Source organism: Diadema setosum, chromosome 19 (assembly GCF_964275005.1).
Source record: "Diadema setosum chromosome 19, eeDiaSeto1, whole genome shotgun sequence".
NCBI classification, from domain to species: Eukaryota; Metazoa; Echinodermata; class Echinoidea; order Diadematoida; family Diadematidae; genus Diadema; species Diadema setosum.
In genome coordinates, this window is record NC_092703.1 from 2,177,899 (window position 1) to 2,193,434 (window position 15,536).

The 15,536-nt window shown below is 38.2% G+C and overlaps 1 protein-coding gene across 1 annotated transcript in view; it reads right to left on the minus strand.

Moving 5' to 3' along the window:
• LOC140243084 (uncharacterized) overlaps positions 1-15,266 on the minus strand; it is a 161,420-nt gene extending 146,154 nt beyond the window's left edge. Inside the window, exon 1 of the mRNA XM_072322819.1 lies at positions 15,112-15,266. Coding sequence (XP_072178920.1) covers positions 15,112-15,205 — 94 coding nt within the window. The 5' untranslated portion in view covers positions 15,206-15,266. The remainder of the gene's footprint in view (positions 1-15,111) is intronic.
• Between the last annotated feature and the right edge of the window lie 270 nt (positions 15,267-15,536).

A 15,536-nucleotide genomic window follows, 5' to 3' on the forward strand; every position in this document is an offset into this window, starting at 1 on the left:
CAAATTTCGCTTCGGGGCAGCCGCATCCCAAGCCTGCTTGGAAAAAAAAAATGAGCAAAAAAACCTGAAATATTGGGGGAGGGGTGGGGAGGAACACAATGAATTATTGCAGACCATGACTCAGTAACGAATGCCTGAATGGTAAAAGCTTTCTCTATACACATCTATTATACAATCATCCAAACCACAAGACAATCTATCAGAATGGAGTCACTGGTGTAGAACCTAGAATCTGCTCTTAAACTTGAGAGACAAGCATCTTGCATCTTGAACGCTCGACTTGGCTTTAAGTCTATGAGAGCCCAACACATCCTTGTTTTTCAAACCATGCAGCAACATCAAACTTGTTTACCCAGTCACCTGTATTTTCTCTATGGGTATAGATTAACCCATTGAGGGTGGGTTGATTTTGCTACAATACGCATTTCCCATAGACCCTTGCTCGAGTATACTCGGGACTCATCCTAAACGGGTTAAAGGCATTCTTTACATTTGCATATGAAACAAAAATCCAGTTTTAGTGCTTCAAAATAGTTCTAAAATGTGAGTTAGTGATAGAAACAACCAAATGTACATGTATAAGATTGTTAATTATTGTTAAATACACAAAAAGTAAACAATAGTTATAATAAAGTTGTTTCTAGACTTAAGTGTCTACAGTTATGGTTTACTGAGAAAAATAGTGATATCTCCCCTAAAATTTTAGACTTTACTGTGAAATTTTTATACGGTACGATGTTTTGTGATACAACTGACCTGCACATAAAATATGCATCAAATGTGATAACTCTTAACACTTTTTTAAATCACTGCTCCCAATGGTAAACAGTACCTTGAATTAAGCTTAGAGCCATCAGGAACCATACAAATGTATTTCACATGCAACCATATACACCCTTGTCAAAAAGAGTCTACCAGTACTGAAACAAAAGTTAAAATTGTTATGAATAGTGGCAGATGCATTACAGCAGCAAACCAGATAAAATAGGAAAACATACTGGATAGGTCCTATGAATATGAATACGAATATGAATATAAATATGTTCTGCTTAAACATTGTATTATATATAATTTCTCCGTTTATTTCATGGAAATGAAAATAAGTTTGAATCTTGAATCTTGACTATAGTTTCTTTTCAACCGAGAGTGGAAGGAATGGCAACCAATCTTCATGTCAAGGTACAAACATACCCATCATGCATTATCAACAGAGACATACAGTGTACTTGTAGCAGGAAATTAATGCCCTTTTTATTCTCACTGGGTATATAATTAATAGTCTTTATTCTGAAATGATAAAGTCATATCACACAACACTCACTGGATTATCAACAACAACCAAAAAACCAAAAGAAAAAAACTTTCTTGGTTGACTGTGTAGTGTCCATTGGCACAGCATTTCTCTTGTTATGTAAACAAATAACCTCACTGGGTGTAATGCCTTGTTCTTCACTCTACACCCACAATTTCTTCTTGCACCATGTCTTGTGGGATACAAGAATAAACCTGCCTTGGCTATCTACATTGTCCCATGGCATGAAGTAACCCACACTTTCTGTGTCAACAAAAATAACGGCCAAAATGAGGGCTTCTCCTACAGTAGCTTTGCACGGAAGGTATTAAATCACCTGTGTGTGCAAATGGGAATTAATATGATACGAGTTCAGCAAATTTATAGACACTTGGTTTGTTGGTCTGTAGATGGATGCAATGTTTACTATGTTATTGTTGAATGACATATTTCAAGTGAGTGTTGTATGTCAACAAACCTATATAAGGTCCTGCTTTGCCAAAAAAAAAATCTTAACCAAATTACTGATTTTCTCTCCCAAAAATCCAGACTAATTTTCTTTTTGAAGACACTTCTCCTTCAGTCAACATTAAACCTACTAGTACCTGAAGAATAAGCTTCTTGGAATGTGTTTTACCTTTAATATTTTGTTTGGTTTTTGTGTTGTAGTTACAGTATACTTGTAAACAGATCATGTGGAATTGATTTTGTCTGAAGTCCCCAAGGATAGATAACATCAACACAAATTAGCAGAAAATCTCAGCATACAAAGTGAGTTTGGGCAGCAAAACAAATTTAATGCTACAATTAGAAGCCAATAAAATTCTGATGGTAATAATTCCCCAACATTAGTTTTTCTGTAAATCCCTGTTGAGTTCTCTGTCAAAACTAATAGTATGTTGTGTTTGTTTGTTTGTTTTTTCTTCCAATCACACCCATAAACATGACGGTTCTTCAGATCGGAGCGTTTAATCCATTGAAGAGCATAGCCCATGGACGACTTCAATTGTTCCGCTTACTGTTCAGGCACATCTTCCTCTTTTGGAAATAAGAGACGTACATGTATGCTCAATTCATTTGCAGCCCATTAAGTCTCTTGTAGAGGCTAAATTGCCCTGTAGTCCCCGAGCTAGCATTGAAATATGGCCGGTCCGAGGTTGGCATCTGAAGAAGCCGACAAAGGGGGAAAAACGGATGTGCCCCGGGCGACGACAACTCGGAAAACAATTTTTACAAGATTTGAAATCTCCCGTGAAGTCTAAAAAAGGAAAAAGGGAAAAAATGGCACAATAATTGTGCCACCAGACATTCACTTAGTTTTTTGGATCGTCCAACATGTTTACCACAATCACAGGACATGTATCTTATAGTGCAGACACTTGTGCCACTGCTGCTGTTTACACCAACAGCACACAACTGACTTGAGTTCAAGATGTATCCCCTATCAAAATTCTATGCATGTATACGCCTTCTGCATACACACTTAGTTTCTCTGAAAACTTTAAAAAAAAAATCTGTCTATTATCACTTGCCCCCACACCCACACACTTTTCTTTGAGAAACAGTAAGTATGCCCTACTTCATGTTTACTTTGATAAGGGAATTGTGACCCATCAGAAGCACATCACATTCATTATCAATTGTCATGTCAGGCAAGACTATCACTAACCAAGTACACAAGACATACATGAGATGTACAGTCAAACTCGGATACCTCGAAGTCGTCGGGACTGAAGAAATTGGTTCGAGGTACGCGAATTTCGAGGTACGCGTACGTCGAATTTTCTTCGACTTATCCGATTTTTGTCGATGTTCAACATGGTATCAGTTACAGTGCCTACCGATTGTTTGTATGCTTGTCAATTGGATTTGAATCGACTTTAACATGAATGAATTGAATGAAAATCGATGTTCTTCTTTCATCAGTGTTTTCTGGTGGACAATTAAATGACTTATCACCATAAAAACAAAAAGAAAATACCGGTACGTAATCGAGTGCAAGACAGGGTTGCAGAACATGCGTGCTGAATGTACATTGTCGCGTCGGCGTAGGTACCCCCTCGATCACTATTCGTATTTCCTCCTTTTCTCTCTCTAAGTCATCATCTCTTACACAATATCCAACACATAAATCACAGTCTTAGCTTTGCAAACTATTAAAATTTCGCACAACTATGGGTGTACATGTAGCACACCAAGACTGTTTAGAGCTACAGGGAGCGACGGCAATGTCGCACCGCTACGCACCGGTCTTCCATGTGTCTACCAGCAGCACTCACAGTCAGCAGACGATACCGTTAATCATTTCCAAATGTAAAAGCAACGATCTGTTATTTATTTTAGTATCATATGGAGCAAAATATTACTGTTATTCATTTCTAAATTTCCAAGCAAATACCCGACATTCGTTTTACTATCATACGGAGCCCAATATTACTGCTGTCCACTTCCAAAAGTGAAATGAATTATCTGACAATCATTTTATCATCGAATGGAGCTGAATGTTACTGTTTTTCATTGTTGAACGTCAAGGCAGACATCAGACATTTATTTTACCATTAAACGCAGCTGAAGTAAGTGTTATTAATTTCGAAATGTATAATAGCAAATATCCGACATTTATTTTAGCATCGTATGGAGCAGAATGTTACTGCTATTCACTTCCAAATGTAAAAGCAATCATGATTGTGATATTTATTTTGGAATCTTCCGGAGCCGAATGTTCTTGCTATTTACTTTCGAAAGTAAAAGCGAACATCCGACATTTATTTAATCATCGTACGGAGTTGAATGTTATTGTTATTCATTTCCGAACGTAAAGGGATCATTCGACATTCATTTTTGCCTATTCCGGAGCTCAATGTTATCGCTATGTACTTTCGAATGTAAAAGCAAACATCCGGCATTCATATTATCATCGTACGGAGTGGAATATTATTATTTATTTCCGAACGTCAAAGCAAACATTCGAAATTTATTTCAGCATCTTCCGGAGCCGAATGCTATTGCTATTTACTTTCGAATATAAAAGCAAACATCATACGGAGTTGAATACTATTGTTATTCATTTCCGAACGTCTAAGGGATCGATCGACATTTATTTTTGTATCTTTCGGAGCCGAATGTTATCCTTGTTTATTTCCAAACGCAAAATCAAATATCTGACATTAATCTGAGCACCGTACAGAGCTGAATCTTACCGTTATTCATTTCCAAAAGTATAAGCAAACATCCGACATTTATTTTAGTATCGTATGGAGTCGAATATTACTGTTATTCATATCCAAAATCAAAAGCAATCATCTGACATTCATTGTAGCAACTTTCGGGGCCGATTGTCACCGCTGTTCATCTCCAAAAGTAAAGGCAAACATTCGACTTTTTTTGGTGGCCCGACGTGCGTTTTGGTGGCCCCGGGCCACTGTAAGTGTCGAGCCCTGAATAAGTGCAGCACAGTACATGAAGGATGGGCTACTTTAGTAGTGAGTAATTATTGCAAGATCAGATTCCGGCTATGGCTTCTGAGGACAGTGCTATTACTGTAATCATAAACATTTACCGAAGAGGATTGTTCGCATTAAAAAAAAAAAGCGAAACAATCTTACGGGGCCTTGACGATTGTGCTAGAAAAGAAAAGAAAAAAAAATACCGAAAACTCAAAAAAGATTCAAGTCAAAAACAGGGGTAAAATACATGATGATTTCTTTTTTTTTTGTCTGAAAATCGTAAAGCGTATTATTCCGTTACTTCAAAATTTATCAGAATAAACTGTTGTTAAATCATATCTATGCTAAATGCTAGGCCTATACTTCCAGATCATATACCACACTATTTTCATAATCGCATTGCTGGAAAAAAAAAAAATATTCAGAGCTTGCGTTCTCGGGGGAGAATTAATGAAACAAACTTCGTGAAAGGAAAAAAAAGTTATACAAAAAAACGCACTAGCGGGAGATTGATGTTTGGACAGTGGACCGTGTAATGCCAAAGTTATAACTGTCAACACCTAATTAAAGCAGGTGCGCCACGACGGTTAAGAAATGTACGCGCACGGCATGACTATCACGATCGCAAATCAAAACAGAGTGGTCAAAGAAAGATGATGGGCAGAGCGTAGTGTTATTGTAAGCACTCCATTTGCACGGCTGCTATATGCATACCGTGTACGTGTGTAGGTACAGTAGGTGTTGGGGATTTTCCTTGTCAGCTGTGTACCGGGTATTTCTTTGAGCGCACGATCGTTCTGGGGGCTCAGAATATTTACAATCGGGTGTGAAAAGATTTGTGACATGTCTTCGCTGTCCACACGCGCTTCATCGGAAATGCTGAGTGATGTTTGCAATTTCAATTCGAGCAACATGCTGGGAAAAACAATAAGTTAATTAAGATCGGGACATGAGATTTCCCTTCGAGGTAACCGAACTTCGAGTTAGTTTTTTCGAGCTACGCGAATTTTAACACACGAAAACTCCATAGGAACAATCGGGACTTTCATTTTGCCTCCGAGGTAAGCGATATTCGGCTTATCCGAGTTCGAGGTATCCGAGTTTACCTGTATGACCTATAATATTGTATGACGGTTATCAACACTAGCATTTCTAACATTTTTCTCTGGCGGCCCATTCGGGCATCATCTAGGCCTACAGATATTACAGTTGCAATGTAGGCCTACATCGCGGACAAAAAGGTGGGATAGTTAGTTGCCAATGCATCAATACACAAAATGTATATATATATGAAGAGTTTGTTTGCAAAAACCGATAAGTCCATATTTGCCAAATGGAGATATTTGCGATTAAAGTTCAAGAAAAATAAAGAAAATAATAAGAATTTTTTGCTTCTTTCGACCATAACTCAAAAAATATACCTTTATATGTAGTGACCAATATATCATTTAAAAGGTATTATTTTGTACTTTGTGACAGAGATCGTACTTCAAAATCTTCAAAAATGGACTTATCGGTTTTTGCAAACAAACCCTTCATAAGACGACTAATACACTCTGACTATACAAATTATAAACATAAAAGTAATTCCATGACATTCAACATAATTTATTCCACTACTATGTTCACATGACAGGTTAAACAGCAATTACAAAAATAGCCACAGATACATATTCCAGTGTAATAGTCTGTTCAGGGATTTCTGCAAACTAACTTTCGTATCTAATCCTTACTCAGCTTGTGTATAACAGGGCAATTACTGTATTCCCTGGAACACAAAAAATAGCAGGGGTAATTTTTGCCAGAGAAAAACTCCCTGCAAACGAGAAAATTTGTGTTTTCTCACAAACAAAAGTCACAGGAACGCAATTTATATGTAAACATGCACTTCTGTGTCCAGGCATAAAGGGTTTAATGGGCAGAAGAGAATCAATTGTTGGCTTTTATTGTCAAAATTACAAAGGAGTATTTTTGCCCGAATTGAGGGGACTGATATGGCAGCTTATTTCCTTACGTCTGTCCAGCTGGGAGTATCCTCCCAATTGTTGACATGACGCGCTGTATTTCACGGCTGAGAGCTCTGGCAAATATTCGCAAGCATGCAGCTGGGAGATAAAATCGGACTCTTGCACATGTTCCCAGAAATGATCGCCTCTGGTAAATTTAACTGTGCCACAGGCAGAGTACGCTTTCCATTCAGCTCTGCCCTGGCCCAGTGGCAGACGACAGCACTCACTCGTAATTTCTCAACGCACATGAATTTGTCCTTGAGAGAACACAGTGTCTTCCATTCAGTAGATAAGCCCAGTGCATTTGTTTCAATTTTCATAATGGACATGCAAAGAGGGAAAAAATATGGTTAGAAAAAACTGTACCTATCTCGAGGACGGTTTGCGTGAATTGTACTTCTGCAGACTTCTTGCAATTATCTTAATCACACAAAGACATGCCAGAATGAATAGACCTGGACTCTTGGAGAGGTGCGCATTGTATTGGAGTCCACACCATTCCACAGTGGAACTAGCTATCCACTTTAAACATGTCATCAGTTTTCCCTATAGATGTAAATAACTTCTGGAACCATCTAGCCAAAACTCTTCAGTCTGGTATTAGGTTCATGAAGCAGAGTGGCACATAAGCAATTAGGAATATCAGTCTTGGGCAAACTCTCAGGACATACGCAGAAAGAACTTACTACCAACTTCACAGGGTGTTCAGATGCACAAAAAAGAAAACAGGCACATAGACACAACACAACATGTGCACTCCATGGGAAATATTCACCAGTATCTAAGGCATATGTATAGGTTTCCTATATAATCCAAGAAGTCCAGTGTTTGAACCAAACTGACAAGATACCAACATAAAAAGTATTTATGGAATGCCAAGTGTCTCTCTCTGTTGACAGTCTATACCCAGCACCTCTCCCTCCATCTTCTCCCTTCTTTCCCTCTCTCTTCTCTATTGCAATATCCTCCTCTCCCTCCTTCCCTCTCTCCCTTTCCCTCTAACCATCACACTTGTTCCCTGTTCAGACGCAAGCCAGTTTATACCCAAACTCGATGAAGAAACAGCGTATAAAGAATCATCGCATAGCCGACAGACCACTCAGACGTGGTTAAGATGCTAATCTCGACTGTTCTGGAAAACATCATATACTGTATATGCCAAATATTATGCGAGTTTTTTATTTTCGCAAATTTCGCGAGTCAGCTGCTATTCGCGAAATTAAAAACATGCGAAAATATCGACTCTAATGCCGATATGAATGTGACGTACGTGTAAGCATATATTTCTCTGTTCAGTAGGCCTAAAGGGCTCCCCGATCGCGAATTTAACCACTCGCAAAATTGTCGGGAAGTCCTGATTCGCGAAACTTTAGACTTGCGAAATATATGGCATACACAGTAGATGCACAGTTTCCCACTGCGCATGCTGTTAAATGGTCCAGATCTGGCCTCTAGCAAGAGGAATAGGGTCACGTTTCACACGAACTCACGTTAAGCCCCGCCCAGTTATACCATTCTATGGTCACCGTACATGTTCAGACACACAATGCACAATGTAATGCTGATTCATTATTGAATTCTAGTTCGAAACGATGCTCTGACCATCATTTCGCTATACATCGTTTCGTTATACATCATTTCTTTAGTCAGCGTTCAGACGTATAAATTCATTGTATAGCTACACTGTTTTGGTATAGCCATACCGTTTTAGTAAAAAAAAAAAAATTGCGACTGAATACCCTGTTTGTACTGCAAAGTGGCTGCCCAATCTCCATGCCAGCAGCGAACAGTGCAGACACAAGTAATAGATAAAAGGGCCACACTTTTCTCTACTTGTTTATCTTCAAAACAAATTCGAGACTATGAATAATAGGAGGCTATCTCATTCAAGCCTTTCACAGTAGCCAAATAAAGCACAAAATATGTGTGTGTGGGCAAAACAGTGGTGAGTGGTAGGCAGTTGGTGTGCAGAAAACATGCTAGACAATATGTTCAGTAACTTGAAGTATATTAGAGAAAAATATGAGCCTCACGTTCAAGTTGCCTATAAAAGAACACTTATCTTCCAGCAATACAGAGTATCACTATGAATGATGTAAAGAATGTCCTCACTCCACACCTTCTAAAGTGCACAGTAGATAGCTGCTGGCGGTATCTCTTACCTCATACTTGTATCTGTGATTTAGGCCCTATATTGTATGATACTTACATGTAGGCTTATTCTTTTCCTATGCAACGGAAATGTAGATGAACATTGAGGTCACATCATAGTCACATGATCAGATTGTTAACCCCTCCTCCTACCCTTTCCCCTGGGTGGTAAAATACTTTTTATACAATTTTGTCACACTTCAACAGGTGGAAATTTCTTTGACATCCCTACACCTGTATTTCTTTTTCATTTTTATCCTTTCTGAGAAATCCTTCTCTCCCTGAGCTGAAAGCACATCAAGTTTGGCACAGTACTGAATCATAGTCTTGTTCTCGCTGCAAATGAAATGATAAACTTGTATTCTCTGTATCAAAGCACCATAACGAAAAGTACAGTCAACCTCACCTAAAGTCAAATCCAAAGAAACCAGAGAAAATCCCTCAACTTTGTGAATATCAACTTACATTTCGCATGTTTTCTATCTTGGGCAGAATTTTTCCTTTACTTGGCCAATTTGTCTTACATAACTGTGAGGTTGACTCTATTTAAATATCAACACAGAAAAAGAATGGCAATGACCTTTGTTCTGGACAGAGATGTAACTAATAACCATTATTCAAGTCATGGGTGAGACACAGATGGTAACATTAAAATTGCTTTGTGCCTTCTTTGGGTTCTCAACTGAAGAAGTATACAAACCAACACAATCAAACACAGACACACATACTGTAAGTCACATCACACACTTTCAAAATACACTTTTGAACAGTGCTACAGGGTTGAATACATTCCATATCCTCAGACATGATCGTTAGTTATACCAAGACCACCATGAAGGCTCATCCTAGTACAGCCAAACAGGTCCCTCATTTTGAAATGAATCAAACTTTTTAAATGTTTTCAAAACATCTCTTAGATTAGGACCAGAAAGAAAACATCATGCCTGTATACTATAGTTATCTGTTGCACCCTTCTGGCTCTAAACATTACTAGAAGATCACCCTGCACCTCTCGAAACTCATCTCTCCCGAACTGAAGCTAGAATAACCAACTCCACCAGTTTCGGTTTCAATGCTATCACAACACTTAGAACTCAACACTGCAGGGGTGCAAGCTCGCCCCCATCTCGGAGCCTTGATGTTCTCCTCACCTCCACTCAAAAAGTTTCCAAAGACGAGGTCTTTGCCCTCATAAGTAGGATACTCGTTTGGTGACTGCACGGCTGATAAATCAAATGTAACAGCGCTGTGCAATCACACATGAAAAAACATCTTTTTTTTTTCACATGACAGCACTACAACATTGTATACATTAGGAACACCATAGTCAACATACATGTAGATAGGATGATAATCATAGTAACAGAAACTGGTAGTCTTATACATCTAGGGAAGCCTTTTCTTTGTGCAGCATCTACAAGTAGTTCTCCCTGACTGTCCTGCCTTATCATCACCCTGGCATAACACAACTAGTACGAGACATCCATTATACATCAATACTGAGAAGGTAGGCGTACATTGTATAGGGCCTACTGGTACACATCTTGTCCAAGAATGCAGGCACATGGTGAGATTTAAATGAATTCGGAACCACCGTTTTAAAGACAAACATCTAAATCACTACCATATTTTAGTTCACCCCCCCCCCCCCACTCCCAACTAACTCATAACTACAAACTGTATTTGTAAGTCTAACTCATACTTCTTCTACTGTATGTCATACAACATATAGTATAAAGTAAATACTGCAAAACTTTCCCGTGGTGATACTATGCAGCCATAATGGGTAATTAATAATTTATGTTTTCTGGTATACAATCAAACATATGAAAACTGAATGCCAAGGTAATCAGTCTAGAAATACACTGTAGTTGAATTAATTTTGAGCGGTATAAGGAATTTGAATGTATGCCGAAGAATTCTGTAAAAAAACAATGTCAACAACAACTAAAAATGCAAAATTATCCTTAGACATGTAATTGAAAAAAAAAAAAGAAAAACTTCTAGGGAAAACAAGAAGATGTACAACACAATTTGCACATTTCATCCAAATATTCAGGACCTCAGTTTCTATGTCATAATCACTGATCACAAATGAATTACTAATACAGCCCTTTGTTTTGCATCCTCCTATTGGTGTAAGTGACTTTAACCCATTGAGGACGGGCTGATTTTGCTACAACACTCATTTCCCATAGACACCTGCCCAGGTATACTCGGGACTTGTCCTCAACTGATTAAGAATGAAGTCTTCCAAAAGTTTCTCTCATCAAAATTCGGGCACAACTGACAAGCCAAATCTCTGAGCTTGAAATCATCACCATACAATAAATCTATATTACCCTTTGCCAAGTGTTCAAAGTTTACAAAGCTCAGCTTCATTGGGACGTTAGGAAAATTAGACCTACTTACCAATTGTACTGGTTGTACAAAAGTAGAATTTATTTTCCAAAGATCTTATACATTTGTATGCACTTTGGTGATATCATGCCAGCAATACACAAATGCATATGTTTCCATTCTTCTGGCTTTACAAAACACTGTAACTATACAATGTACTTGAAGAATCAGCTTTCAAGGCTCAGCGGAGTTGCAGGAATTTTATTTTTCTTCACTTGTCTAAGTTAAAAATATCCACATCTTCTGGGTCATGGCAACACAAATAACATCCAGCAGAAAAAAAATGCAACTTGTTTGTCCAGAATCCTGATAAGATTTTTGGAGGAAATACACCGAGAAAAACAATGCTATAAAACCTTTTTTTCTCCTCCTTCTCCATTATGTGAGCAAAGACAACACAATAAGTGTCAGGCAGGCCACAACAAAGCAAGAGGAGATTTGTTTTCAATCAACACAAGACACTTTGATTAATGATACACTTATCATTCATACAAGAAGAATGATACCACCAATTCTAAAAACACCTGTAATCCCATACATCATTTTGATTGTGTTTATTTTTTTCCATTTGACTTAATAACATTTATCAAAAGTATGCAAACTGAACCACATTATAACACATTAATCCTGGCTGCTCTCAAAAGAGACTTACCTCACAAGAAGTAATTTCAGGGCAATCAGATGACTAGATAGAATACATCAAAAGCATTTGAAGAAAACAAGGGCAATTTGAAGGAATACCGATACTGTCATTGTTTTCAAATCCCTAAAATACAGTGTGGGTGGATATTAAATTGATAGGAACTGACAAACCTGGTTGCCCTTTTGCACGAGGCATACAGCATAAATACTGTTGGGAAGGGGGCCATTGCCTAAATAAATCCATTTGGAAACGTAGAAAAACCTGTATCACACACTTTGTGACGCCCTATTGGGATGTGGTTAATATCCAATGCTTGTTTTCAGACCAGTTTGGTCGTAACTGCATGGGTTTCCCCATTTACAGTACTGTAAGAGGGATACTAACTTTCCAAAGAGTAGGCCTACCTGCTTTGCATTCTGATTTCTACCTCACATTCATTGTAAGACCGGAGGTGATCCACACTACAGGTGCGGGATTGCCCTCTCCGAAAATGTGAGATACTTAAAGCTAGACAGACTGGTGTTTATTCTTCAACAAACGACATGCACACAGTCATTTATTCTGTCCTATATGGTAAGAAGGAAGCCATGCCTAGTAACTGTGGTCAGTTATCTGATAACTCTGTCCAGATTGCATGATTGCGCTGGGCAGTACAAAGAGGGGATGGTCATTCCCCGAACAAAACACGAAGTGCAAACAGAAGAGAATGGAAAACCCCTGTGCCAGGCAGTCTCACAAAGTTTGCTTTGTGGCCGCTTGAATGCTATCAAGAAAGAGAGGTGTTCATGAGGCTGTAAAATGTACATGCTGCAGTACAATTACATCAAATTTCTGATCCAGACCGTGTAGAATTGCTCGTTCCAGGCATAGCGAAGAGATCATTTCAGGCCTATCTTTCAGGTAGATGCTTTTTTATTAATAGATAATGTGTACTCTTTGAATACATATTTATGCATCAGCTCATTGTGAAAAAACATCAGCTAATGGAACATATGTAACCCGAGCTGTAATTTCATCAAGCCTATTTCAGTAATGGGAGGTAGGGATTAAATAGAACTGGGCTCAGTGCAGTTCGGCTCTTGTGTCATACACAATACAGCTACATCACTATTATACATGGACGGTATTCCGTCCTTGAAAAGGGACATTTTTATCACAGAGAAAAACGCATAGTGATTCAATAAAAAAATCATGTTGAAACAAAAAAAGTATACACCTATGCTGGGGTTTATCTCTTCATAGAGTTTCAGAGGGTTTCATCCCCCTCCCCATCCATTTCTTCTTACATTGTACACATGTAGAGGACAAACAGCTACAGTTTATTGCAAAACTATGCCAACATTTATGTACTGTACATAGTATTCTACCACCAGAAGAAAAAAAAAATATTTGTAAAACTAACTGGCATAACAAGCACTGATGATTATGATACGGTACATGACTAGTAGTGGCAGAATTTTTACAGAGATCATGAAAATAGGAAGAAAAGATAACAAAAATGGTACCAGTGGTGAGGAAAAGATGTTAAGTTTGATAAGATAATAATTAGAATAAAAAAAATGATGTTGATAGTGATGACTATATTCACAATAAGAATAAATCATAATAAATAATCATCAACATCATCATTTTCAACAAATTTTCCATTCACATCAATTATGAATCGCTGGAAGTAATAAAATGATCTACATTTTCATTCATAGAATACAACTAGAACAGAAAAGTGATTCCACTCCCTGCCCCTTTATATCCCCTCCCACCGCCCCCCCCCCCCCCCCCTTCTTGCCATTTGGAGTTCTATGTTGGCATGTACAATGTAAGATGTATCATATGCCCAGTAAATGGTTGTCTCACTATCACAGCTTCAGGGCAATCTCCCGAACATAGTGATGTTTGCATCTCTTATTTATTCATCACACCAGCATAGCGACACGCTCATGAATCACACATAATCTGCACTGGCTACCAATAAATCATGTCCACAGGGTGCATCTTAGCATACCGAAAGCCCTAGCTCCAATTAGACTATCTCCAGTCTACTTTTTTCTCTCTCTTACTTTGTGTAAACCACTTGAAACCTTTTTTTTTTTTAAGCACAATGTACATTCTCTCTATACAAGTGAAGTCCAGAGTCTGCTTCAGGCAAAATTTTGCAATCATAGAAAGTTACAACAATTTACGATAACAACACCACAACAACAGCAACAACAATACAGTTTCCATGTAAAAATTTCACACCACACTGCAAAAGCAGATTCCAAGTTCAAAGCAATATACTACTTTTCACTCTCATGAGATCTATCAAATTATGTCACAATCTCAGCAGAAATATTCCCCACATTCTTTAAAAACAATTAATGTATAACCTCAATATTCTTGCAGATTAATATCTTTTGAGTTTTAATACCCTCGGGGATCAACAAGGGGGACTCTAGTTTGGGGGAAAAAATCTTGTCAAAGAGATACACCGAGAGATGAATAAACTAAAATAAAAACAAATGGCTAATAATGTGTTCTCTGCCAAACCTGAATGACTGTTGTGATGTTGTGATACCAGAGTATTCTATCTCAGGTGTATGGTGCAATACATACATCTACATCAAGTGATTGATCAAGCATGAAATTGTTTTTTTGAATTGTTGTTTTGTTCAGCTTTTGTAGCTATTGTCACAGCCTTATTGTACTTGTTCTGCCTACTTGCCCCTTTCTCCCTTTTGAAAAGGACTGGTTTCGTAGCTCAAGCTGAAACAAGAATAAGTTTATGTTTTGCTCCATTTGGTCTTGATTCTTTCTTTTTTTCATCTCTAGGACTCTACCTTTGGATACTCAAACACTAGCTCATATTGTGAGTTACTCATTTATTTCACAAGGCAGCCAAGCTGAGAGAGCCTGCAAAATTAAATCCTTACAATTTTTAAAATTCAAACTGTTTTCCAAACTGTAATAATGATTTAACAATAGGGATGTAAATTTGAATTATAACTTTACCCAAAGAAGATGCTATTGAGGTTCCCTCTCTTCAAACATATGCTCTGAAATGCACCAACGCATGAAAATTTGCAGCCATACACGGAGCAACCACAGGACATCACACACACAAAAAGGAGAAGGAAAAATACAACAAATTACAACCGACTGCGACAAAACGTCAACCACTTGATTTTTACTGACCTGTGACTGAGAAATCGGCCGGACACAGTCCAAAGAGCGATAGAAGCAGGCCAACACAAAAGACCAACTCCACTGGCCACCGTTCCCTCGCCATCTCCGCTTCGGGGTGAGAGTTATCTCCAAGAAATAAAAATCCCAACTGCACTCACGATCACTCCAGAATCACAAAGGCGATGAAATATAGGTCTGTGTCCTTCCCAGAAAAGGATGTAGCAATGGTCCACTTGCGATATGAAAGCGTTATTTCTTCCCGAGCTGATATCTAGCTCTCAAAATAACAGCCAAGAAAATTATCCACACACGGAGCATAATATGAAAAGTACGCCTTCCCCGCAAACTTCATGGACTTCTGCCGTCGCACAAAGCTCCGCAATGTCAGTCCAAGAATGCGGCGTTGGATTGCGAGGTTTGTTTACCTCACGGGC